The sequence below is a fragment of the Lates calcarifer genome, linkage group LG9, assembly GCF_001640805.2.
Source record: "Lates calcarifer isolate ASB-BC8 linkage group LG9, TLL_Latcal_v3, whole genome shotgun sequence".
Classification (NCBI taxonomy): Eukaryota; Metazoa; Chordata; class Actinopteri; family Centropomidae; genus Lates; species Lates calcarifer.
In genome coordinates this window covers 13,760,832-13,786,287 of record NC_066841.1, presented here as the reverse complement: position 1 = coordinate 13,786,287, position 25,456 = coordinate 13,760,832, and the positions used below count along the sequence as shown (strand labels likewise).

General features: G+C 39.9%; 5 protein-coding genes across 8 annotated transcripts; 3 read left to right on the top strand and 2 right to left on the bottom strand.

Annotated features, from left to right (window-relative positions):
- The first annotated feature begins 37 nt into the window (after positions 1 to 37).
- LOC108873991 (alanine--glyoxylate aminotransferase 2, mitochondrial) lies at positions 38 to 9,553 on the top strand. The gene is made up of 14 exons (XM_018662317.2): positions 38 to 586; positions 1,408 to 1,496; positions 2,281 to 2,471; positions 2,575 to 2,698; positions 2,801 to 2,895; positions 3,161 to 3,254; positions 3,579 to 3,672; positions 4,820 to 4,920; positions 5,137 to 5,229; positions 5,463 to 5,595; positions 6,205 to 6,293; positions 7,412 to 7,561; positions 8,425 to 8,523; positions 9,291 to 9,553. Exons 1-14 carry the CDS (start codon positions 490 to 492, stop codon positions 9,390 to 9,392), a joined length of 1,551 nt encoding a protein of 516 aa, XP_018517833.1. The 5' UTR covers positions 38 to 489; the 3' UTR covers positions 9,393 to 9,553.
- dnajc21 (DnaJ heat shock protein family (Hsp40) member C21) lies at positions 9,524 to 16,223 on the bottom strand. 4 transcript variants are annotated; one of them, XM_018662314.2, is made up of 12 exons: positions 15,791 to 16,223; positions 14,837 to 14,930; positions 14,601 to 14,724; positions 13,580 to 13,711; positions 13,112 to 13,416; positions 12,851 to 13,017; positions 12,667 to 12,760; positions 11,791 to 11,985; positions 11,623 to 11,671; positions 11,380 to 11,507; positions 10,253 to 10,343; positions 9,524 to 10,125 (listed from the first exon to the last, which is right to left on the bottom strand). In XM_018662314.2, the coding sequence occupies exons 1-12, from the start codon at positions 15,885 to 15,887 to the stop codon at positions 9,964 to 9,966; spliced, it is 1,638 nt and encodes a 545-aa protein (XP_018517830.1). In that variant the 5' UTR covers positions 15,888 to 16,223; the 3' UTR covers positions 9,524 to 9,963. The 4 variants fall into 4 exon arrangements, with proteins under 4 accessions (XP_018517830.1, XP_018517832.1, XP_018517831.1 ...); XM_018662316.2 differs by having other exon boundaries at positions 10,253 to 10,340; XM_018662315.2 differs by having other exon boundaries at positions 11,380 to 11,504.
- A 631-nt stretch (positions 16,224 to 16,854) lies between these two features.
- On the top strand, positions 16,855 to 19,962 carry bxdc2 (brix domain containing 2). The gene is made up of 10 exons (XM_018662319.2): positions 16,855 to 17,040; positions 17,190 to 17,301; positions 17,392 to 17,435; positions 17,520 to 17,590; positions 17,675 to 17,724; positions 17,813 to 17,886; positions 18,649 to 18,699; positions 18,844 to 18,945; positions 19,034 to 19,162; positions 19,342 to 19,962. The coding sequence occupies exons 1-10, from the start codon at positions 16,891 to 16,893 to the stop codon at positions 19,588 to 19,590; spliced, it is 1,032 nt and encodes a 343-aa protein (XP_018517835.1). The 5' UTR covers positions 16,855 to 16,890; the 3' UTR covers positions 19,591 to 19,962.
- rad1 (RAD1 homolog (S. pombe)) lies at positions 19,882 to 23,285 on the bottom strand. Its single transcript, XM_018662320.2, has 7 exons — positions 23,152 to 23,285; positions 22,420 to 22,621; positions 22,180 to 22,288; positions 21,858 to 22,015; positions 21,503 to 21,603; positions 21,026 to 21,124; positions 19,882 to 20,655 (listed from the first exon to the last, which is right to left on the bottom strand). Exons 2-7 carry the CDS (start codon positions 22,612 to 22,614, stop codon positions 20,484 to 20,486), a joined length of 834 nt encoding a protein of 277 aa, XP_018517836.1. The 5' UTR covers positions 22,615 to 22,621; positions 23,152 to 23,285; the 3' UTR covers positions 19,882 to 20,483.
- LOC108873995 (UPF0729 protein C18orf32 homolog) lies at positions 23,229 to 25,211 on the top strand. The gene is made up of 3 exons (XM_018662321.2): positions 23,229 to 23,372; positions 23,984 to 24,199; positions 24,818 to 25,211. Exons 2-3 carry the CDS (start codon positions 24,020 to 24,022, stop codon positions 24,887 to 24,889), a joined length of 252 nt encoding a protein of 83 aa, XP_018517837.1. The 5' UTR covers positions 23,229 to 23,372; positions 23,984 to 24,019; the 3' UTR covers positions 24,890 to 25,211.
- The last annotated feature ends 245 nt before the right edge of the window (positions 25,212 to 25,456 follow it).

Below are 25,456 nucleotides of genomic sequence, written 5' to 3'. Positions count from 1 at the left end.
TTTGTAGTACAGTGTGTGGTTCTTCACTCTGGATGAGTGGAGGTTTTCATACCCACAGCTTCACCCCCCCTCCACATCTCAGGTGTAGCCAGTTGCTCTAATGACCAGCTGCTGTGGTCATCAAAGCATTTGCCTATTTTCTGGAAGAGGGAAAGCAGGCACAGCATGGGCAATGAGGAGGTGTGTCACATTGTACATCAAATTACCACTCACTCGGAGGTCTTCTGTGGCCTCCAACAGGAAAGAACCGGCACCATCTAACATATCTCTGTAAACTCAGTGTAGTGGAAATATAGTGACTAGGTGCCACTGGTTACATATTTATCTATGTGACGTTACAAAGAAAGCATTGTAGTTTGGTGGGATCATGATGCCATTGGCTGTGCGCTGTCCACCCATCATTGTGACTTATTAGAAAAAGGCAATCTGCTGCTGAGTGTCAAAACAGCAAAGGGAGAAGAATAGAGTGCCCTCTGTACTTGGCTCAACATGTACAAAGTAGTATCCTGTCTAAGTGTCCGCTGTGCAGGTCTCACAGGACGGGCCTGCTGTTCACCTGGTTTGGCCAAATTTCACGTGGGAAGTGGTGAGTTAACATGGAGATGATCAAAAATCTGAATTTGTTGTGATTTGTGACGTGTAGAAATTTAGGCGACCATCAGTTGTTCTGGTGGATCTTATCAGATAATCCACAAACTATCTTAGTCTGAGACAAACTCAGGGATCAGGAATAAACATAGTGTATTTGTGTTTTCACAGGCTACAGTAGAAATTAGAAGACTACACTGAGTAATATACTCACTACTATTCATAAACTGACTGACAAGACCTGATATGGTGACATCAATATTAAGGCAACTACAACAAATTAAATGAAATCATCACTGCATCACATTAAATGTCTCTTCTATTTGATCATATTAATTGTTTGACAATCAGACCAGTTATGACATTCTCCAGCTATGGGTAGACTGGCAAAAACAGGAAGCATATTCTTCCTGTGTTGCACAAAGTGCAACAAATATGTGGTTAAACGATCAACCAGATTCTTAATGGGATTAAATATTGACCAGATATAATTCTGAATGTCATGAAAACAATAGCAGGTAAAACCATAATGAGCATTTTGCGTCCGATGTTTATTTTTCTGTAGATAATAAGTACCCTCGTTCCAGATCTCTGAATCGCTGCATGCCATATGTATTTGCTCAGTGATTGGGTGGCAGTTCAATCTTGTTTATCAGGTTGGAAATAAATTAGAAAGAAAGTTCTGAGTTTTAAAAATTAAGTAAAAGTAGAAAAATAATCCACAAATACTACAGAAATGTCATAGTAAGAGTTTTGTCAGCTCACAAACAATCTCCTTCACCTCTCTTTTTTTGAATTTCAATCGAAACCATTTTACAGGTGCAGTATGTCAGAAACCAGCCTTCAAATACCGTCCCGCAGACCTCCCCGAGATGCCCCCATGCAATTTCAAACCAGAGGAATACAAGGTAAGAGTGATATAGCATCCAGACTCCATGCTGACCTTTTACCACAAGTGGCAATGCAATGTTTTGATGGTTGGTTGTAACATCCTGTTAAATTGTGACATGTCTCGTTTCCTGTTTTATTGTGAAATTCTCACCTATCTTGTTGTATCAGTTCCTGCCCTCATGTGGCTCCTGACCCCTTGATCCTGTCCTGTTTGTCTTCATCTGAGTCTCTGTTCAGTACAGAAATATTACAGTGGTATAATGAATATGGACTGCTGGTGGCTTTAAAAAAACAGCAACATACAAATACGAAATGAAGGAGAAGAAAAAGACTGCATGCCTATTAAAACAATACTGGTTGATTGAGATTATTGAAATGATAAAATGGTGGCCACAGTAATGGGACAATGAGTCTACGCAGTTTTAAAGAGACCCACAGTATTTGTACTATCTACTCCTCTCTCATAACTCTAAAATCCATGCCTCTTCTATGGAGCAGCTTGTACCCCTGCAGGGAGTTTCCTCCATTAAAGGTCAACACAGTCAAAACAGTTTGCTATAGGTTGACGGTTTGAATTTGAATTTCAAAGTTTACCTAAACGTAAGTCATTGTAAAAGTATGTGGATTTGCTTTTCCCCATCCTTTTCCCCAAATCATCTGATGATTGCTGCATTTCCAGAGAAACAAACTGCTTGTATGACCAGCTGGTCTGAACTAAACACAACAACAAACACAACTCTTATGAAAAGCTTTGATTGTTGATGCTCCTTCCTCTGTGTATTTGCTGTAACGTCTGTTCAGGGTATGTCCAAAGAGCGGATGATGGAGATCCGCAGGCAGAACTGCAACCCCATGACCATGAAGGTTACCTATTATAAGAAACCAGTGTTCATTCACCAGGGATACATGCAGTGGCTATGGGATGTGGATGGGAGGCGATATCTGGATTTGTTTGCTGGTGTGGCAACTGTCAGTGTGGGCCACTGCCACCCGTAAGGTCTATGTTGTGTCACACACTGATTGTATATTTTATTGTGATGTTCAGTTGAATATAACCGTTCATTGTTGTTCCTATCCTTACATCTGTGCATACAGGAGGCTGACAGCAACCTTAGAGCAGCAGTTGAAGAGACTGTGGCACACTACTAACATCTACGTCCATCCTCCTCTCCATGAGTATTGTGAGAAACTAGCCTCCTACTTACCGGATCCTCTTAAGGTACTGTGGTGGATTCTTATTTTGAGCACGTGTGGGCAGGAGCCTGGATCAATACATAGGGCTAAAAACAAAATGTCTGCTGCTCCGTGTTTCCCTGTCTAGGTGATATATCTGACCAACAGCGGCTCAGAAGCCAATGACCTGGCTATGCTGATGGCTCGACTCCACACAGGCAACTTTGATATCATCACTTTCAGGTACAAGTCTTTTTATGAAATGTGATGTTATAAAATACTTTTTTTTCTAGTTTGTTTTTGAGGTAAGAGATGCGTTTTAGCAGTGATAAAAGAGAAGAAGGCTGAAGACTCAATTATAACAAAACCTCCATGAATTTCATTGTGAATATTATTCTCCTGATTCATTCAGCATACCAGTAGCTTGACTGATAAAGAAACTCTTAGATCTAAATGTTCAAAATTTTCTGTTTTTTTCTCTCTCTCTCTCTCTCTCTCTCTCCTCCAGAGGATCATACCACGGTGGCAGCCAACAGACTATGGGTCTTACCTCCAACTCATCATATAAATATCCCATCGCCACCAGTTCAGGCTGCACACATGTATACATGAATGCATTATAATGTTATACCATAAGAAAACCATACAATCTAAAAGCAAAATACACATTATACACCACAAGCCATCTCTGCAATCAAACAGGAACAGCTCTATATTAATGCTAGATTTTTGCTAACTAATGCAACAACACAGTTACCCAACATAAATTAGCATTTAAACTACTGCCCACCATTTATTCAAGTCTTAGTTTATCCTTACTACAAGAAATGATGTTACTTCTGCATTGATTTGCTGAGCAAATCAAACATAACTTTCTGTTTCTGTCAGGTTGACCCCAGCTGATTGTGTTTCTGTCCTATAAACAGACCATGTGTCCTGATGTGTACAGAGGTCCCTGGGGAGGAAGCCACTGCAGGGACTCTCCTGTGCAGTCCACCAGAAAGTGTGGCTGTTCCCAAGGTACACAAACACATGCATCCATAGTTCAATTCACTCAGGTTATCTCACGAACCTGAACAAAGCACCACCACTGTCTGTGGGACTAAGCGCTACAGTCCAGTTCTGTCCTGTATTCCTACAACAAACTAATGCAATATATTCAACTTCTGCAAGAAACTGCCTTCATTGTTAGTGTAGATGTTTGACTTTTATAAACATAAGGTCTTGGTTCAAGGTGAGAGGACATTTATAGTGTACAGGCCTACCTAGTTTAGTATTTTATAGACTTCTGCATTGGCTTAAAGGACAGTGTATTTGAGTTAATCTGACTAAAAAAAAGTTAAAAGTTAAAAAAGTTAACTCTCCTTTATGGAGATTTGCATGTGGACAAATCTTTTCCCTTGTTTCAAATCTGCCTGAAAGTCATGAGGGTGAGAGTTCAGTTTTAACCCTGAAAATGAAACAAAAATAATTCCTGTCCAAAGTTCAGTGTCTCCTCCTTTTGATCGTTTAGCTTTAATGCTCTACGGTTTTTAGAATTACATAAACAATGCAATACACTATATTATCAGTATATGGTATAATATAAGGCACACCATTATTAGTAAAATGAGTAAACTGAAATTTCTGTTACCGTTCTCCGATCACAGCACAGGCAGACTCACAAGACAGGCTAATGCAGTGAAGTAACTTTCAATGTGAAATATCACACTTACAAACAGGCCGGTGAGTCAACTTCCAGGAACCAGGTGACAAAACTCAGGTGGCAGGTGCAAAGAAAAACCACAGGGGAACAAAAGCTGACAAAACAACAAGGACGGGTGATAATTGCAGGTATAAAGGTAGACTGGGGTGATGAGGAAACTGGTGAGTGAGTGTGCAGGGACGCACAGGTGATTGTTGTTGAGAAACAGGTGAGCAGATGAAGAATGGTAGGTCTAGAAGAGAGAATATGACTTGGAAGAAGTGAGCAGGGGCTGGAGACGAGGGCTGAGGGGAACTGGGAAGCAGACTATGGCACGATCATGGTGATGATGACAGCAAGATCTCAGTATGGAAAAAGACAAAATATTTACCAAAATACCTTACCTCACATGAACTTAAAACCATCTTCATCTAATTTGTGTACCATTAGTTTAAACAAAAGACTTTCTCTTCAATCCCACAGGTCACTGCATGGCAAGTGAACAATACATTGGACAGCTCAAAGAGACATTTGCCACTAGTGTCCCGAGTCGAATTGCTGCATTCTTTGCAGAGCCTATTCAGGTACTATATTCTGTTTGTGGAATATTGACCTGATCTGATTGATTGTACATCACTGATGTGATATTTGCAACTAAAAACATGAATTTATATCAATTTTACCTTTAATAGTCCTTTGTTATCATGCCACCTGCATACATTGTTTTCTCATGTTCAGTTTGACTGCTTGTGTTATTTTAGATGAGACTATGAGGATGTGAATGTGTTTGGTTTGTACAGGGAATGGGAGGAGCTGTGCAGTACCCTAAGAACTACCTCAAGGAGGCCTATAAACTTGTGAGAGAGAGAGGAGGGATCTGCATTGCAGATGAGGTGATGATAAACAAATAAAGTTGTTATGCTCAAAAACACCATGTAACAAGGCCATGATATGAATAATAAAGACATAAAAGTAAAAGGCAATGCAAGAACATGATAGAAATGTGAAATGCTTTTAGCGATAGTCTGGTTTCTTTTAGTACAGTATGGTTTTAATACAGTATATAGTGTGAAATTTGAATTCAGTAATGTAAAGAAACATAATCCTCCTATTTTGTGCCTAACAGGTGCAGACTGGATTTGGGCGAACAGGAACCCACTTCTGGGGTTTCCAAGGGTATGGCGTCATGCCTGATATGGTTACAATGGCAAAAGGCATTGGTAATGGATTCCCAATAGGAGCTGTTGTTACAACACCAGGTGGGATAATACTGTAAGATATAATCTTCATGTATTGAAAAATAAAATTCTAATAGCTATACATTCATACATGTAGCTCAGTTTCTAGCTACAGTCCACTCACCACTATCTGTGGTACATTTTATAATACGTGTACCTTTATTTACCACTTCAGTTGACCATCCTGTACATTGGCTCTCTAATTAATTTTATATGTTTGTGCTTGAACCATGAACAAATACAGCTGAATGAAACAGGTTTTCTCTCAAGACCAGGATATGTAAAATCAAAACAGAACAAAAGCAGACACTGATTCATCTGTTGATTACTGTGCAGCACTGCAGCCATCTATTTGTATGACTAGGTGTTTAATCACAGGTTTTTCTGCATGTTATTTCCCGAGGTAGCTCGTTGCCATAGCTCTTAATAATCAACCTTTAGATGTACTAACAATTACTTCACTCAGAGACCCCACTGTTTCCTTTTTCATGGCCTTCTAAAATCGTACCAAGTGACATTCATGTTCATATCTACAAATCACTGTAATTGATGTAGAAATATATTCTTGGCTGAAGTGTTGATTTGAGCAAAGAGAGGAGGTGTGAACTTGTTTATTCATGTGTTTTCCAGAAATTGCCGCTTCCTTTGCAAAAGCCTCCCACTTCAACACTTTTGGAGGAAGTCCTGTGGCTTGTGCCGTTGCTTCATCAGTGCTCGATGTATGAATTCATCTTCTCTTTTTAGATCAGTTCTGTTCATCACAACAAGAGATTTTAATATTAATCAAAATCCAGTCGTGTATTATTACTGTAGCTGTAGGTTATGTTTTCACCCATGTCTGTTTGTTTATTTGTCAGCAGGAGTATGCAAAAAAGCACAGAACGGTTTTGCGCTAAACTTAGTGTAGTAATGGGTGGTGGTAATTTTGGTGTGGCTCCAGTTTAAAAGGGCAGACATGAGAAATAAATCATTACATTTTCAGACTACTTCCTTTTTCCTTTTATTTTTCTATAAGAGCTAGACAGACATGTGTAGGACTGTCTGGCCTTGGCAGAGGAATGAAATCTACTGCAGCGCCATTCTAGTTATTGATTGCAGTGGCGTGCAATACTGATCAAAATGTCAGGGGGAGTAAACAAAACATTAGAGCAAAGAGAGACAGAGAGCTATTGCGACAGTTAGCGGGTGAGCTACACCAGATAGCAACAACTAACCCTCCAAGCATAGTCACTATGTCACTAAGCCTTGTGAACCAAATAATTTTGCAAAGATGCCCAGATTAATTTTGCTGTATAACTTTCTAGGCGTGACCAGACCTCAATGATTAAAAAAAATATTGATGGTAAAAAGTTAAAAATAAACAGGAGGCAGTTTGTTAGAAAAATGACCAAACTACATCCCTCTTGTCAACCTGCCATACCCTTCTCCATCCCCTAGTAGCAGAGAGAGCGCGGAGTCAGGGTTTGTTTATTTGAATATGCAAGTCTAGTCTGCCTGACTGAGTGATCCTTTATTTGACTGAGGTTTATGCAAATTAGAATCTATGGCCCTGACCATGGCTCTGAAATATCAGCAGCCCAACTGTGCTGTTTATTGATAAATCCTTGGCGCTGTCCATGGTGCTGAAGTCACAGACAGATTAGGAATTATAACATCAAGAGTTAGGCTAAGTGGCCCCTGTTAAAAATATAACAAATCACCTAATGAAAAAGGAATTTTAAAAAACACATTATTACATATTATATTAATTGTACATTATTTTTGAATGTAAAAAGTGATTATTAAATGTGATTTCAGTTGGGCTTTAAATGTTAACTGACAGACTTTTACTTTACAGGTTATCAGAGAGGACGGCACGCAGCAGAACGCTCTTCACGTGGGCACCTATCTGATGACAGAACTGGCGAAACTCAGAGACAAGTATGAGATTATCGGTGACGTCCGTGGAAAAGGCCTGCAGATCGGTGTGGAAATGGTCAAAGACAAGGTATTGAGTCTATAACAGTGGAAACACTCAACCTTTCATCACATGCTCATACAACACTTGTGTCTTTGCCGTGCCTCCTGGGGGCATGGTTCAGCAGTGCCCCAGTTAACCATTAGCCAGAGCTGCAGTGACTATCTGTAATTGAGAACAAAACAATCTCAGCTGCACTGCATGTACTACTGACTGAAGTTCCATGCTTTTCCTTTATTTTAAACCTGTTAGATATTGTATTTGAAAAGGGAACTGACAGAAACAAAATATCACAGCTTGCCCTGCAATAAATACTACTTTGGTGAAGCTTGAAATGATCAGTGTTGGTTGGATGTTGGTTAGAGTCTAATTTTGACTATTCTACATCTTTGCTAATGCAGTTTTCTTGTGGTTTGTATTGTGATACATTGCATAGTTGCAGCATTTATAACTGTGTTACCAGCAATATAGGAAGCTGCTCTCTAGTTCCACACAATGAGACAAGAAGGAGCTTTTACAGGTCTTATCATCAATAAGTCATCCCTATCATCTGACTCTATTCATGACATCTTAGTGAACATGGAGAAATGTTGAAATGAAATGAATTTCCTATGTGAAAAACACCTCCCAGTGCTTCAAGTTATATGTCAGATTAGAATCATTAGCCCTCACGGACACAATTCTCTGCTGCTTTATTTGACCCATTCGACGATCATTAGCCTGGAAATTGCAAATGTAGTTGACTGATAATAGAATTCTTTTTCTTGCAAAAAGGCCACTTAGTGACAAGTGGTTTGTGACTTGGACACAGGCTGATGCACGGTGTTCATATTGTCAGTTACAGGAGTGTTGTGTCTACACCGCATCCCTAACCTCTTCTCTATTGCCCACAGGTCAGCAGAGACCCGCTGTCTCCAGAGGCGATGACCGAGATCTTTGAGGACGTAAAGGACATGGGAGTCCTGATAGGAAAAGGAGGATTATATGGACAGGTAACAGCACTCACCTTAAACTAGCCTGTCCCTCTGTCAGTCTGTATTTTGCAGGGCCACCATCATGTGGTATAAACACTACAATAGACTTGAACTAACTCAGGAATAAAGTTGTAATTTTATAAGAAAATGTCAGAATTTTGCAAGTACTGAAAAAGACCATCTGTGTCCATCAGTCATTTCTGTAAATAAAAATATTCACAGCAGATCTCTCTCACTGGCTGAGGAGAGTAAAATACTGCATGTGTTGTCATGTTTTTGTTACAAAGTAATTATTATACCAGAGGAAAAATGAAACATGAGGGAGATGATTTTGACAGTCTGTTCCCTGCAGAGTCAAAATGTCAGTGCCGTGACTACACACCTCGTCTCGTTAATTGAAAAGGTGAAAGAACATAAAAACCACTGCATATTAAACTGTTCATTCAAAGCAACAATGAATAAAACAGCAATGCTCTTTAGAATTTAGTGCTCTTAGCTTTAAAGCTGTCATCACCTCAGCTTTGCCTTGAGACACTAGGAGCCAGTGCTATATTTTCAGTACCTACTGGAACTAATTATGTTTCAAACGATTGTGTATTTACTCTCACCAGTCTATGAATATTCACACCTCTATGTCAGAACATATGTGCCGGAAATGCCCCAAGTGTGCACTGTGTGACAGTGAATAAAGCAGCAGAACTGATTAGGCATGTATTTCCACTAACTGGTACCTCTGGCACTCCATAACCTCCCCCTCTTGTCCTCTGTTTTCTCACCACTTCAAGACCTTCCGCATCCAACCCCCCATGTGCATCACAAAGGAGGATGTGGATTTCTTCCTGGCAGTTTTTAACAAGGCCATCCACAGCTACATGGAGAGAAAATGAGGAGGTCAGTGGAGTGACTCGATGCCAAGGACTAAACTGGAAACTCACTCAGCAATGTGTTCGATTTTTGTAAATCTTTTAAAAATGTTTTATTATTATCAGAGGAATTAATGAAAATCATTCTGGAGCTGTTGTTGCTGTATAAATACCGACGTGCAGTATCATCTTTATTTTTGTGATGCAGTAATACCCACTACAGAGCTCTTCGGAACAAAGAGAGAAGGTTCTTAAAACAGTAAAAGTTGGTGAATGTGTATCCTCGGCACATCCTGTAAGGTTTCTCTCCACTGGTTCATCAGTAGTGTTTCATAAATTACTGTGAAAGGTACTGAAAAACTGGAAGACTCAGTCTCAAACATACACAGCCGCCTCACCACATATGTTTACTGTGTAATTTAAAAAAAATAAAAATAAGAATTTGCTCTCAACTAAGCCAATCTGGTCCATTAAAGTCCACTTTCAAAGGCTTTTGATGGGTCATCTTCCTCCTGAGAGCCTTATCAGAGTGTTGTTTCCAGCGCTCCCACTGAATCAAACTCTCTCAGGCTTATCATCACTGGATGAAGATGTGTTATCTGTTCTTCTTCCTGTCTTTTTTGCTCTTGCTCATGGAGCTGTGCGAAGCGTTCGATGAGAGAGCGGTGGCGTGGCCGCTGGTCTTCAGATGGTCGAACAACTTGTTCCTTGTGGGGAACTCGTAGTTACAGGTCACACAGCGGAGGTTTACTTCTTTCTGGAGGTGGAAATAGGGGATATGTGATTGAGTGATTTAATACACTTTTTCCAATATTTTGTTTCTGATTACTCAAAGGGATGATGAAGTAAAAAAAAAAAAACTGATGCTGTTAAACTGTACAGACCTCAGGACACTGCTCTCCTCCTGCGTTTGACTTGACATTCTTTGGTTTGTCTTTTCCTCCTCCCTTCTTTCCCTTCGTCTTCCCAGAGCTACTGCAGAAACATGAAATGACATAAAGACAGATTCTAAAACTACAAGGTAAAGACTATTACATTTTACCACTCTAAAACAACTTGTGTTATCCTGCATAATTTCATTCAGGAATTAACTGTGTTACATCCCCTGACAGTAGAGTCATTCTGCTCAAAACTGTCACTGAATCATTAGTATTTTTTGTCATGTCATGTTCTCATGAAAGAGTTCTGAAATCTTTGATGTGATGAAGGTTCATGTTTTTCCAAAAAGCTTCTTCCCTCTCTTCTGAATGTTCTGAACGTTATTTAAAAGTAGTGTGGCCAAAATATTTTTTTCCTGTTTAAAAACAGGAACCTAATCTGGAGAAAACAGGAACTAAAGTGGTCTTCACAAGTCTGCTGTGTAATAAAGTGTTAATGCAGAATGCGTGATGCAGCTCAGGTATTTAAAGCTGAACCGACCAAAATGTTCATTTTGATGATAGATCAAATATAAATCAATGGGAATGCTTGTCGTGACAAATCCACAGTGAATGATGACCCGAGTGTGCGGTTGTCCTCAGCTCTGTGGAGCATTTTACTATCTTTCAGCTGATTGTTTTGGTTTTTACGACCCACAGACTCCACTCTCCTAAAACTCTTTTCCAGCAGGCTGCTGTTTTCAGCAAAAACGCTCTGCTAAACCTACTGTACACCACCTGTGCAGCACCAAATGGCAGACAGAGTTTAACTAACTGGTAAACGTACAGCTAGTGCATTAGACGAGTGGAGTTAGGAGGCCAAAAAGAGCTAAAAAGTGAAGATTCATTCATTCATTCTGGATGGCCAGAAACACAACTCCTAATGAATCTGAGCAGAATAAGTCTCTGCTGCCAAAGTCAAATTTAGACTTCATCCAAGAAACAAAAGTGGACTTGAGTCTGGTCTAATAAGGCTTATATTGCAACACACCATCAAAATGCTCACTTCTGAGCAAATCCCAGGAACCAGTCAGTGACTGTATCTGTTCACATGAAGAACAGTTGGCCAGAAAACAGCAAAAAACTGGACTGACCTCTTGACATCTGTGGGAGGAGGATCATCCTGCTTCTCGGGCTCTGAAGGGTCTGCTGACGTCTCGGGGGCATCTTCCTCGCAGGTGGTCGGTGTTGGTTTCTCCTCCTCCTCCTTTGGAGCACTCTGCTATGGAGGAGGAGAGCATGAATAGAGAAGGGTTTTAAGAGAGGTTCACTTCGCAGGCATTGAGAGTACACTAAACCAAGCACAGTCACCCCAAGAAAGAAAATATATCACTCACATGTACTACTTCCTGCCGTTTCTTTTTCCTCTTTTGTTTTTTGGAGAGCCTGTGTGTGTGTGGAAAGAAAAATATCAGTAAAAAATAATAAGTTACACTGAGAAATTACCAATTTCTAACCACCAGAAATAATTTTTTTTTCTCTCATCACATTCCAGAGCTACATACTTTTGCCTTGGCTTTTCCTCCTCCTCCTCCTCCTCCTCAGCTTCTTCCTCCTCCTCCTCTTCCTGCTCATTCTCCTCTTCTCTTCCCTCCTTCTCATCCAGGTTCAAACCAAGCGATTCCTCTTCCTCCTCCAGCTGTTGCCGTAGCAACGCCACCATTTCCCGGTGCTTTTTGGATTTCTCGTGGTTTTTCATACTGCAGAGAAGAAAGGAAAACAATGGCAATTACATGTACTCTCACATTAAGAACACAGATTTAACACTGTGTGAAGTGGATAAAAGCCCTTTACAGATCTGTGTTATCGCCAACAAATAGAAACAGAATCATTAAAAATAATTACTGACATTCTCTGATAGAAAATAAAAATTAGGGAATTATACGCACAGCAACAAATCATTTCAAAGTGTACCATTTGTTTGAGTAAGCAGTGTACAAGCAAGAAAACTAAATAAACAGACAAACAAAAGCTTCAGCAGCTCTGAGCAAGTTGATGAGTCACAGCCAAGTCCTAAGTCAAGTTTATTTTTCTCCATTGTTCAAATGCTTTGTAGGGAACAAACATCCCTTCACCACTGACGGCAAAAGAGAGAGAAAAATAACTTTTTCAACAAAGTACATGATGTCCACACCTGCAATTATAAAGTGGTGAAAATAAAACAGAACAAAGGTTTTAAGCTCTGTTTGCTGCTTCATATCTTATCCTATAATTTATAGCAGGCCATAATTTTGAGTCGCATCACACCTCCTGTTATATATTATCCTCCCTGGCCATTTTATAATGCCATGCTTAAATCATTCATAGCTTAGCGAGGTGAATTAGCGTGTAGGTGCAGAGGATAGGAGGTAGGTGGAGTGAGTGGGTGGGAGGATACTCACGCTTTATCTGATTTGAATGATTTGTCACAGGCTGGGCAGTAAAGATCATCATAATAGTCAATTGTCAGTTCTTCTCCATCAGGCTGGTCTGCATCTATGAATGAATATTTGTGCATTGAAAATAAGACATAACCTCTTAACAGAATATAAATGAAGCTTAAATTTCACAAGCAGTCTCACTCACCTCCTCCTTCTTCGCTGTTCTTCTCCCGCGTGTCTATATCCTGCTCCTCCTCCTCACTCTCTGATGCATCTCCAAACTCCTCTCCGTACTGAGCCTCAATCTGCTGCAGCTCCTTCTCGAGTTCAGACATGGCCGCCCAGCTCTGCTCCCTGTACTCCTCTGCCAGCCTTCAACGGACATGCAGCACAGCGTTTGTGAGCGTGAAAAAGAAATAGAGGGAAACAAATCTCACGTTTACCCACCTACCCATCCGCTACTCACTTGGCCTGGCTGAGCTTCTGCTTTCGCCTCAGCTCCTCCACCTTCTTGATCTTCTCGGCGTTCTGCTCTTCCACCAGCTTCCTGTGGGCCTGCACGCGTCGGTCGCGCTTGCGAACAAAAGCCACCAGCTGTCGCACCAGCTCGTTGCGCTCCTTCCGGGCCTTGTCTCTGGTCTTCTTGTTCTCTTTCTCCATGGCCCTTTTTTCCCAGCGGTTGGAGGCCTGCCTCGTATCATATTCCTCCTTCCACGCAAAGTTTTTACGAGTGCAGAAGCTCTGCCAGTATCCGTAAAACACATGCACTACCTGCGATATGGAAACAGACTGTTTAACTACACCAACCTAATTAAGATCCTTCTTTACTAGTTCGCTATTAACATTTTATGTCTTATTATTTTTCAGTTTTTGCTTTTACAGAATCTTGCATATTAATTTATTAATGTAATTTAAAAGTGTGGGGCTGACTTACGGTATCATAGTCACTCTGAGAGTCTCCAAAAGGAGGAAACTCCTCCTCTTCTTCCTCATCTTCCACCTTGCCATGCTCCATCTCCTCCTTGACAATGGACTCAAAGAGATTCCTGTAAACTGTGTAAAAACCCTAAGGGGAGAGAGCGGATAAAAAAAAAAGAGGGAATACTAAATACGAAAATAAATGTTCTGTGATGCACACAGAATTTCTGTCCCCATAATCCCAGAGAATGGAGCAGCTGCCACCAACCTGAACACTAAGTCCTGTCGATACAGTGGCGGCCTCTAGTGGTTCAGTGCCAAACATAGTTTTGGAAATTAAGACCAAAAGACTCTACCTGGGATTCAACAAACCTTACTGAAAAATGAAAAGACTGGTGTATATACATTTTTAAGTTAGGCATAATTTCCAGCTCACTCACAATCCTGCCCCTGGTGTAAATGTTTTTACTGCCTTTTATCATCCTTTTGATTATCTCTACTCCCTCCTCCTCTTTGCAGTCATCCAACAAGGACAGTCAGTCTGACCTGTTCTTTAGTTGTGCGGTGACATAGTGCCATGGTTACTTTGACTTTTAGAATCAGGAAACATCCAATCAAGTTGTGTGAGCTCGAGATTCCATTTCTAATTCATTCATAATTTGGTCATACTTATCGCTATACGTACTGAGGGTGAAGCTGTGCAGCTTAACATTTGAGCGATTTCATAAAAGAAATCTGTTGGGGAAATATTGTAAATTTTACTAACCTAAATGCTTTATATGGCTTTGAAGCCATTTAAGTTAATCCCAAAACCTTGACAGTTTTTACTTTCCTGACTAAATATCATATGATAACTTCACTGATTTATCCTCAAGGAGAAGTTTAAAAGAGGTTCTTTTAGATGACTGAGGTCCTGTTTCTGTTGACATTTTCCTGGCCTGAAGAAGAGGACCGGGAGTGTCTTAAAGACCAGGTTTGATGCAACTGCTTGTGGGTGCTGCGCAACATGATCCTCACACACGAGCACAAACACTCACCTTCTCATCATCGCCATAGCCAGAATAACAGGTGACAGTGAAGTACTGCAGCAGGTCAATGCTGTCGTCTTCATAGTCTCCGCTCAGTCCTCCTTTCAGCAGAGCCTCCCTGTGATTGTCATACCTGTGTATAAAACAGTAAGGATCTATTGAATGATGAGGAGCTCTGTAGTGAGATCCCTACCAACGTTGAGAGATTATTTTCACAAACAGTGTTGAGATATATTTGTACACACCAGGCTCTCTCCTGTGGATCACTCAGGACATCGTAAGCTGCCTGAATCAGCTTGAACTGCTCCGCCGCCTCCTCAGCATTGTCCAGGTTTTTATCTGGAGATTTCAGAGAGAAACCACAGCTGTTGTTACAGCAAATAACTCTTCTGAGAGATTTATTGAAAACTTCGAGATAACAGCATCACAACATTGATGCAAGATGTAAAAACTTCAAGTAGTAGAAGAGCACCACCATGGGGAACTTTCAAGCATAGCACCAAGTTTCAAAGGCACATTCAGTCATCTAGCGAAGCCAAAATTATATACAAAATGTCAGAGGACAGTAAGAATAATTACCCATTGTAATTTCCTACAAACCATTTTGTCTGACTAACTATCAAACTTCCAAAGATATTCATTTTCCTGTCATATACCACAAAGAAAAGCATAAAATCCTCACATTTGTGAAGCTGGAACCTGCAAATGTTTGGCATTTTTACTTTCAGGAAAAGGTTTAAAACAATTATTCATTATACAGATTAATTACCTGTCAGAGGACTAGTCGTTGCAGCTCTACAGACAACTACAATTGCAATGGATGCCATTTTCCTTTGGCCAGCTTCACTTTATGACGCTAAACACATATTTACACTACATTTAAAAAGGGACATTTTGTTCTTTTTACTCTACTACATTTATCTGGCACATGTAGTCAGCCCCTTAACAAACTATGCTTCTCAATGTAATACGTAAAATCGTATTTTGGGGACTTTAAACTAGCCCACACACCCTTTACATTCATTAACTACCGTGAAGATGCATATCTCACTGAAATATCACACTTTACTTAGCAAAGTCTACTATCGGTACTAATTTTAAATAGTAGGTATTAAGAGCGAACTCAGGGCTCCAATGAAACTGAATATTGACACTTTTACATCAGAGACACTGACATGCTAGTTTTCACCACAACTCACCTGGATGCCATTTCAATGCTAATTTACGATAAGCTTTCTTCAGATCGTCGTCTCCTGCATCTCGTTTCACACCCAACACTTCATAGTGACACTTCATTGTAAAATAACTATGAATATAAAACTGACTACAAGATAAATACTTAATAAAATGTTGCTCACGTTGTCCCAAACGAGGCTAACTTTAGCGTTTAGCTAAGCACAGCATGCTAGCGACCGGGCAGCATCTCTACTTTATCTCTAAAATAAGCCAGACTTCTCGGGTGATAGCGACAATACTGTAATGTACGGTCCTTACATATTCAAATCTGTGCGATGTTCTTCACACTGACAAAACTGTTTCTATACATTAAGTTACTTTACGACCGTAATCCACGGACGTTACAGTTCTGCCAGAGGCCGCTAAATCTCGCGAGAAGTGGTGTTCACTCCCTAATTAGTAGATTTGAAGCTATAACCGTGCGTTGTTGCCCTCTACCGTTAAAATTAAAGCAGTGTCTTATTTATTTATTTATTTGGCTCCAAGAAAAAGCTATGACTCATTGACTCACTAGGCTTTCATGTTCATCATCTGCAAATGTCTTATTGCTGTTCCTTTTTAACATTCATGCCAATATTTCAATGCCCATTTTTTAGTATCCCTAACGTGCATGAATGTTTTAATAGAGCCCCACTTTTCAGCACTGGTCTGTGATTGTAATTTAAATAATGTCTAAATATGGGTCAAACTGTTTCTGTAAATAGTAAATAAGCATGGTGCAATGAGTGCTGGAATAAACAATGAATGAGTAATGTAATATGTAATGTTATATACATACAGTAGGTGGTTATGTGTATGTGCATGTTTATAGTGTCACATCTATTTATATTGACAATCATGTATAATATTGGTAATATCTTTTGGTAAGGAGCTACACTTTAAAACGCTGTAATTTTCCCGTCTCTCGATCTGTGGTCTGTAGTGTGTACTCACGTGTTTTTGTTTGGTACCTACAGTACCACCTCCGCGCCACTAGGGGGCCCTACCCCTGCTCGGTCTACACGTGTGTTGTTTGAGTTGACTGTAGCCACGCGAGACTTGTGTGTCGTCGCAGGAACGAAACATGTCGACATCCAAGAGAAAACGTGGAGGACAGGGGTCCGTCGATAAAAAAGCAAAGAAGGTGAAATTTGTTGCAGACGGAGGTGAAGCACCGAGTGAAACCGAACAGGAGAAGAATAATGAAATCACAGTCCCGGCACCAGTCTCGTCGGTAAGTGCTCGGACTTATTATTAGCTACTGAGGCTGGTTAGCTTCTTAGCTTATCCCTCTTCCTAAGATCCAAAGCTGTCGAAGAGGTAAAATGTTAACTGTAACAAGACAATTTGAGTTCAATTTTTGTGTTAAACGCTCTTGAACAGGGCAAATGGACCAACAAGGAAAGAGTTCTCATTTTCTCCTCAAGAGGCATCAACTTCAGAACAAGGCACTTGATGCAAGACCTGAGGACCATGATGCCTCATTCAAAAGCAGGTCAGTAAAATGTGTCATTTATATGCCGTATTATTTCACCCATTGTCTGCTTTATTGTCATAATAACAAAGTTTGACTTGTGTCTCTCAGATACAAAAATGGACAGAAAGGACAAGTTGTTTGTAATTAATGAGGTGAGTCTGTTGTTTACACTCTGGCCAAGCTCTTATACAATCACACACATCACAGCATAGTTAAAGACCAGCATTGTTTTGCAGGTGTGTGAAATCAAAAACTGCAACAAGTGCCTCTTTTTTGAGGCCAAGAAGAAGCAGGATCTCTATATGTGGTGAGTATTTTATCTTTGTCACACACTCTCAGAATTAACCTCTATTGTTGTGGAAGGAATTTAATAATGAAAGTGTCTTTACAGGATTTCAAACAGCCCTCATGGACCTTCTGCAAAGTTTCTAGTTCAGAACAGTGAGTTACAGCTCTCCTACACTCTGAAATCCAGCATAAAACATCTGTCATGTACCAAGGGAAATTTATATTATTGTCTCTTCTGTAGTTCACACACTGGCGGAACTTAAAATGACAGGAAACTGCCTCAAAGGATCCAGGCCGCTGCTGTCGTTTGATCCGGTGAGTAGCACTGGCCAGAGGGAGACATACTGTCTGTAGTTCTATCAGAATTATAATTGTTATTTGATAATACATGTCAGTAATGGGCAGCTGTGTGCCATAAACACCCACAGTTCCAACTAAAGATGGCACCAGATGATTTCATAGCTTAGCACAACGAGCTGCAACTAATTATCATTTAATTTCTGATTTGGATTGATGCGTTTTATTTTGTGTTTATTGTATTTACACGCAACATGAAAAACCTGGTTATTCATGATCATAATAGTATCCAGGTTTCTGATTATATGTCTGCAGGTGTGTCTTTCTCTCTCAGGTGTAGGTTTCTTAAACCAGGATAAGCTGTTTACATGCGCAAAATATAACCCGGATACTCTTCACTAAGATACTAATGTGTATGTAAACACGCTCAACAAATCTGAATAAAGTGGGAAATCCTCACATTTGAAAGGCTGGAAGTAGCAAATGTTTGGCATTTTTATTTAATAAATGACTCTAATGATTACTTGAGAAAGCAAAGCCATTATTGTTGATGTCTCTTTGGTATTTGAACAAAAAGCTGCACACACTTCACTCTTGATACATGATTTTCCATTGTTGGTTTGAGTAATGAGCTTTTGGGTGTTGTATTCCACAGCTGCTTTGGCAGACCGTTTGTCTAGAGTATTATCAGAGCTGATAAATCAGTGAATGACAGAACTTGTCAAAAGCTGAACAAGTGCTAAACTCTTTTGTTTTTTTACCCTTCTCCTTTCACCTCAGAAATTTGACAAGGAGCCACAGTATGCTTTACTGAAAGAGCTCTTCATCCAGGTCTGTATTCAAGAGGCATACATGCATCCTGACAACAAATTTGTTATTGTACCTAGAAGCTTTAGTTTGTTTGAAGTCTGAGTAGGTAATATATATCTTCCTTTTTACAAGCAAAGAAGTACTCATTGTGTTTTCCTATTGCAGACATTTTCCACTCCACGCTATCACCCTAAGAGTCAGCCTTTTGTGGACCATGTCTTCACATTCACCATTGTAGACAACAGGATATGGTTTAGAAACTACCAGGTATTGTATCACCACATGCTAAATAATTCAATTTAATTATCTTCTTTCCCTTTACAACATTCTCTCTGTCCACTCCTTCAATGTTCAGATCATTGAGGAGGATGCCTCTCTAGTGGAGATCGGGCCTCGCTTTGTTCTCAACCTCATCAAGATCTTTCAGGGGAGCTTTGGAGGGCCTACGCTCTTTGAAAACCCAGATTTCCGGTCTCCTAACCTGGTAAATCTCAGTTAATGCTTTAGCATGCTACATAATGTTCATGTCAATATTCATACCCAGGTTGAATTTATCTTAAGACAGTGAATTGAGAACAGTTGCAATACAACTAGAAGTCATAGTATGCTTGGTCATAAGTTTGTGTGATTGGCTTAATCACCTTTCTCCTCACACACCGACAGCACCGGCGGGAGATCCGACTCGCAGCCGCAGCCAGAGTGCGCGAGAAGCAGATGGTGAAGGAGATGCAGAAAATGAAGAGGAGCGAAGCGAAGCAGGGTTTGGCCGAAGACGTCACAGCCGACGTTTTCCTCACACCGGCCGAAGAGAAGCCCGTTCACATCGAAACAGAAGCGCCCGAGCCGAAAGTGCCAAAGAAAAACAAACACAAAGCTTTCAAAAGGCAAAGGATGCAGATGACACGCAGGTAGCCAGGTGGACTGGATGAAGCTGAGTGAATGACTTACCACTGCCATGATTCAGTACGTCTCAAGAAAATGTGTACTGCAACAGTGCAGTCAGGTCTGAAACCCAGTATTATGAGCTCATTAGTATCGCATATTCGATAGTTCGATAATTATGCACATGTGTTCAGTGTTTGTTGCCATAGTCTTTGGATTTTTCTGCTCTGTCATCACAAGGACTATGCAGATTCGCCAGCCTTAAAAGTCTCAACTCTCAACCCATCATTTTTGATAAAAGGACATTTTACATTAGTGTAAAAAAACAAAAAAAAAACTTGTTTATTGAGTTCGATTGACAAGTTGTTTTCTATGTCATGGAAATAAAACAATTCAAACATATTCTCAGTATCATCTGATGTATACTCCAGAAAAATGTCATGAAAGGTGTCAGCACACACAATTCAACATTAGGGACACATTATAGCCAGGTGGCATTGTATGTGCAGAGAAATCTAAGGCCTGTGGAGAGAAGACAAACTGTACTCGCACTACACCAGATGCCTTGAGGAAAAAGAAGCAGTGTGCCATGTCCTCTCCAGAGAGATGAGATCAGATGCGTACTATATGCAGACAGATCTGTATGATGGTGATCTCACTCCACACAACAAGACCAGGTAGGTGACATTATCTTCCCTCAAGTCCAGAGGCAATGCTCTATTCAAATGAGACTGTTTGGCAAATGATGAACCAATGTCCATTCATGCTCACTAAAAGTCCTGCATTTTTCTTCCTGTGTGCACCCCACTGGCTGCACTGCCTCCTCTTGGCAGGCTCTGTCTTGCACTCACTCAAAACAGCTGTCAGCCACTACTGACGTTAAGGTGCTTATTTTAAAGTGGAATTTAATGGACGCGCTGTAATCACTCCACCTCTTCGTCAGGACAGCAATAATATTCTACAAAGCAGATCTGTCCATCGTCGTTCCTCACCAGGTACTGCAGAGACAGGAAGCCCCTGCTGTCTGTCCTCACTGAGACTTTACAGGACAGAGCCAGGGCTTTGGTGGATGGCTTCAGCAGGGACATCTTGTACCTGTCAGCAGTTAAAAAGGGGGACAATGTGGAATATTAAGCTTTAATGACAAGAACAGTGCGTAGTGGTTTGAAAGACAATGTTTAAGGTCACACGGGATAGCACGTTTAGAGAGTGTAATATACACTTTATTTCTAACTGTATATGATTATTTATTACCAGAATGACCTCAGAAGACCTCCCAAGAATTTATGGAAAATATATACCACACATTTTCTGTCAGTTCATCCACTGCTGTTTCTCTGGGATTCTTTTGTTCTGGTTGTCGCGTCCCTGTCTCCAGTTCCCATAGATCCCATAGTTGTAGCGGTACAGCTTATTTCTCTGTAGTCTTAATACAGTACTGTGTTGTCTGTGACTCTGTGCTCACCTGTTGGTTTGTGTCTTGGTGCACTTAAACAGCTCCACCATGTCTGAGTCTTTGGGATAATCATAATGAGCGTTTCCAGAGTTCCCAAATGTAGATAACCTGAAGAGAAGAACAAATCAAAGAAAAGGTAGTTGAAAATTAAATTCAGAATCAAACAAAAAAAGGCTTTATGCATTGTTGATTCACTAAAAGACGAGGTAGTTTAGTTAATTAAATGTATTTAATAATAACAGACAGTAGGAATCTTGTGAATGCAGAACTAGTCTGTCCATATAAGCTGCTGGAAACTTAATTTCCCTGAGGGAGTCATCCCAAGGGATCAATAAAGTCTAGTCTAAGTCTAAGTCTAAGTCTAACTAGGAGCAGTACTTGTTTCCCCCTTGAACGATTTGCTTGATATACCTATATCTAACACCAGCATGGTAACTGATGTGGACAAAATATTTTTTCTGTGTTTAAATCGTTTTGACACCACACCTGAAGTATGGCTGGCTGGGGGACATGGTGATCTGTAGCACCTCACTAGTCATATCCAGCTCAGAGAAGGGTTCTTTCAGACTCTCTGACTGCAGGATCACCTTCAAAAAAGACCCAGAGACGCATAATTAATAATCAATGTTGTAATTAATGTAATTAATTTCTGTTTCCAAATACTGTTTAATATACTCCTAAGGGATATGTAACGTTAAGTCAGTTATTACAAGCAACAGAAAATGTGTATTTTTGTTCATATATAGCATCTAAACAAATGGGTTCATATTCTCTTATTACTTGTTTTTGTAAATATGACAAATTCTGTGTAGTATTCCAGTTTCATTAAATGAAAGTTCACCTTGTTTGTGACATTGGAGCTGCAAAACTCAAAGTCAATTGGCTCTTCTGGTTCTTGTGTGTTGATCTTGCAAACTGTCACCACGCCACCCTCCTCCAGGAACAAGGTCAGAGGGTAACCGTACCCCTTGTAGCACATCCGCAAGGCTGTTGATACTCCTGCAACATCACATGAGGGAGGTAATGAAAATGCTGAGCAAGGTCTGAGAGGTAATCTCAGCTAAAGCTAAAGAAAATCAACAAATTTAGTCAACTGCTAAAATAGACTTACATGTGGCTTGTTCTTTTTGCCCACACTACAATCAGATTTCCTTTATCTTTACCTGGTACTGTGCTTCCTCCAAAGATATTGAGGCAGTCCAAAAGAACAGTGAGGTTAACCTGAAAACCCACCAAATCTTCCCTTATGGTGAACTCTTGGAAGATATCAGCCTGGAATAAAAAATGTATTATCGATAATCTCACCATCAAAGGAGATACCTCTGACACAATGTTACAGTTTGGACAAACCAAGACATTGTGTGTGCTCCATGAACTTTATTATAAATGTAATTCAAACACACCTGGATGAATGCATTGGCCTGCAGACACTTGGAGTCCTCCACAGTGACCTTTAGGCCATTAGGTGTAGCGCTGAAGATGGCATGATCTTTGAAGGTGATAGCTTTCAGGATGTTGGAGAGATTACGAGCATTATCCAAACTGGCCACGAAAACGTACTGTTCTTCGTCGGCCTGAGACTGGGTGGACAGAGGCATTGTAGCACTGAAATGAAGACACGTGACAAGAATGTTTGGCTGGCACAAGCTCGGGAGGGCAAAAAGAGCGATAATGCTTAGGTTAAATGTCACAAATATCATTAAGAGAGATGTCTCTTCCACTACAGCTTGGTTACCATTTTGACATTCAAGCATAATGTTTATCTAATAGGAGTTATACACATGACATGAAGGTGTTATAGTTCTTTGGGGACTTTTCTGCCCCGACTTTCGTGTCTCAGGGTACATATATTCATATTCTAATATCACATATCACATATAAAGGTATTCATGTGAAGATTAGACGCTTAAAAGAAAAATGTTTCACGTAAGTTGTACAACAAATACACTAAACTGTAATTTCACTGTCTGTTATTGATCTATTTTAAGCTAGGCTACATGACAGCTGATAACGTACAGTTTAAAACAACGCAAATAGCAAACTGTCGCTAATTTCAGTCCTATTTTCTGTACTATCTGGCATTTCCAGCGAGCATACTTTTAAACAGCAGGCTTGCGATTATGTGTGTCACTTACAAAGTTGTAATTCAACGAATCGTGGGCTTGTGTTTTGAAGAAAGGCGCCGTGTTGAATTCTGCCTCTCTTCCGCTTATCTCGTCTTCTACGGAAATATGTTTTGCGCAGGCGTGAACGTGATCACATTCCAGAGATTTCGCAGCAGAGTCCAAAACACCTGAGAAAAACCCTGTCTGGTCCGTCAGTGCGTGACAGCACTGGTGTTTTGAGATCCATAGAGGTGAGGATTATTACTTATTTAAAGTCTCGTGAGTGGTAAAACGTTGTCTAGCCTGCAGATTAGCTACAAATCTCCATAACCATCGTGCGACGACAGGAAGCTAGCGTTAGCTAATAATCTGTCTGATGACGCCGTGGGTTTCTCGACTCAATAACAAGTTAAACGCACACAAAATGCTCTCAGACAGGGCGTCAAAATGTCAAATATTAAGCATTGGGGGTTAGGTTGCCGATGACAGCCGTTCAAACACACCAGTTATGCTGTTTTCTAGACTATTTTTTGAGTTAACATCAGCTTTCAGCACGCTGGAGATGCTGTTTCACCGTGCTCTGTCCACAATGATGAAACATTAGTATAACTCCTGACACAGAATTCATACCCAAGTTTAACGACCTCTTTGTGAGTTCATGGTAATAAATATCCGGTCAGCTACTGTGTTATTTACGGTGGCCTCATGGACAGATACAGTGTGTAAGGATTTAACCAAACTTTTCATATCTATTAGATAGCTACCGCATAGCCCACAGGAATATCCATGTTGACAGTCACATATCTTGTTCACTAAAAATAACATAACTTTCCCTTCTTAATGTCTCTATTCTCTGCTTCAGATTCTTCATTTTGGACGGCTCGTCTTAGCCACAGTCATGGTGTGCATTCCCTGTATTGTGATTCCTGTCCTGTTGTGGGTCTACAAGAGGTTCCTGGAGCCTATCCTCTATCCCTTCATTTCACCAATTATTAATACGTTCTGGACCAAAAAGGCGGTCCAGGAGACGGGCACTAATGACCAAAAAGTTAGTGAAAAGAGTAATGGAACTTACAAGGCAAGTTAATGATTCTTGTCATGACATTGTTATGATGAAACCTTTTCACCTTATATCTTTGTTTATTTGTGTAGGGCTGGACAATAATTCACTATTGTATTGAATATCAGCAGAATTCAATTGTCTTGAAATGATCATATCATGTAGGCTATTCAGTCGACGAAGTTAGTCATTGAGGTTTTTGTTTTATTAGCATGGAGAATATGGTCTCATGTAATACATAACATAACATAACATAACACTGGAACCCTTCATATATAATCTGCATTTGTGATACCATGTTACTGAATATCACTATCGCATAAATAGTCTGCTTAATATTGTGATATTAATTTCACCCCCTCTCTACTACAGTGATTTTAGATAAATGCTTTAAAATCTGTACTTCTTCAATAAAAATTATGTTTACACAGCATACCGAATGTACAAACAGCAACTACTGAAACACTGCTCATGTATTTGTCATATTTAACATAATTTAAAGTGAACTTTTAGAGTTAATGTGGTTTCATTTGACCTAATCAAGACTAATACTGGTGTTAGTTTTCAGCCTCTTTCATGAGTGTTGGTTGTTGATTACAGTGATTTAAAAGAAATTTTCTCTCTCATGTGTTTCAGCCTGAAAACAACGGTGAGGCCACTGCCAATGGGTCTACTATAGCAGCAGCAGCAGACAAGAAGACAGACTGACAGCTTTAAATGTTTCTGATGCATCTAAAACAGTGTAAATATTCCATTAATATAATATAGATAAACGATGAATTAATTTATCTGTCTTCTTTGGATGGAGTGCTTTTTATTACCTTCCAAAATTGTGTGAATTTAAATTTTTCTTTTTCATTTCTATTACAGTAACTTTAAGAAAAGGTTATTGTTATGATGTTATCCCTGTTCATCATGAAATTATAAATGCATTTACTTAACTGAATATTCAGTCTCAATGGAATAGTTTTTCTAAGTCAAACTTGTAGTTTAATGATCGAATAAAAAAAAAATTCTTCAAATAAAAAAAGCTGTTCATTTATTGCTGCCATACAACTCTGTGCTTCCACCTCAACCAGGTTGTTCACTTCATATTGGTAGATAGAAAATGAATAGTTCAGATCATATATCTATACTCATGCTGCCTCCTATGAAAGGTGAGGTGAAATGCTAATTGTCGAAGCATTGTGTAGATAGACCTCACTGGGAATTGTCAGTAGTGAGTGAGATACAGTGATTTGTTGAGGCTTTTAAATACCTATTGTTCAGTAGCAG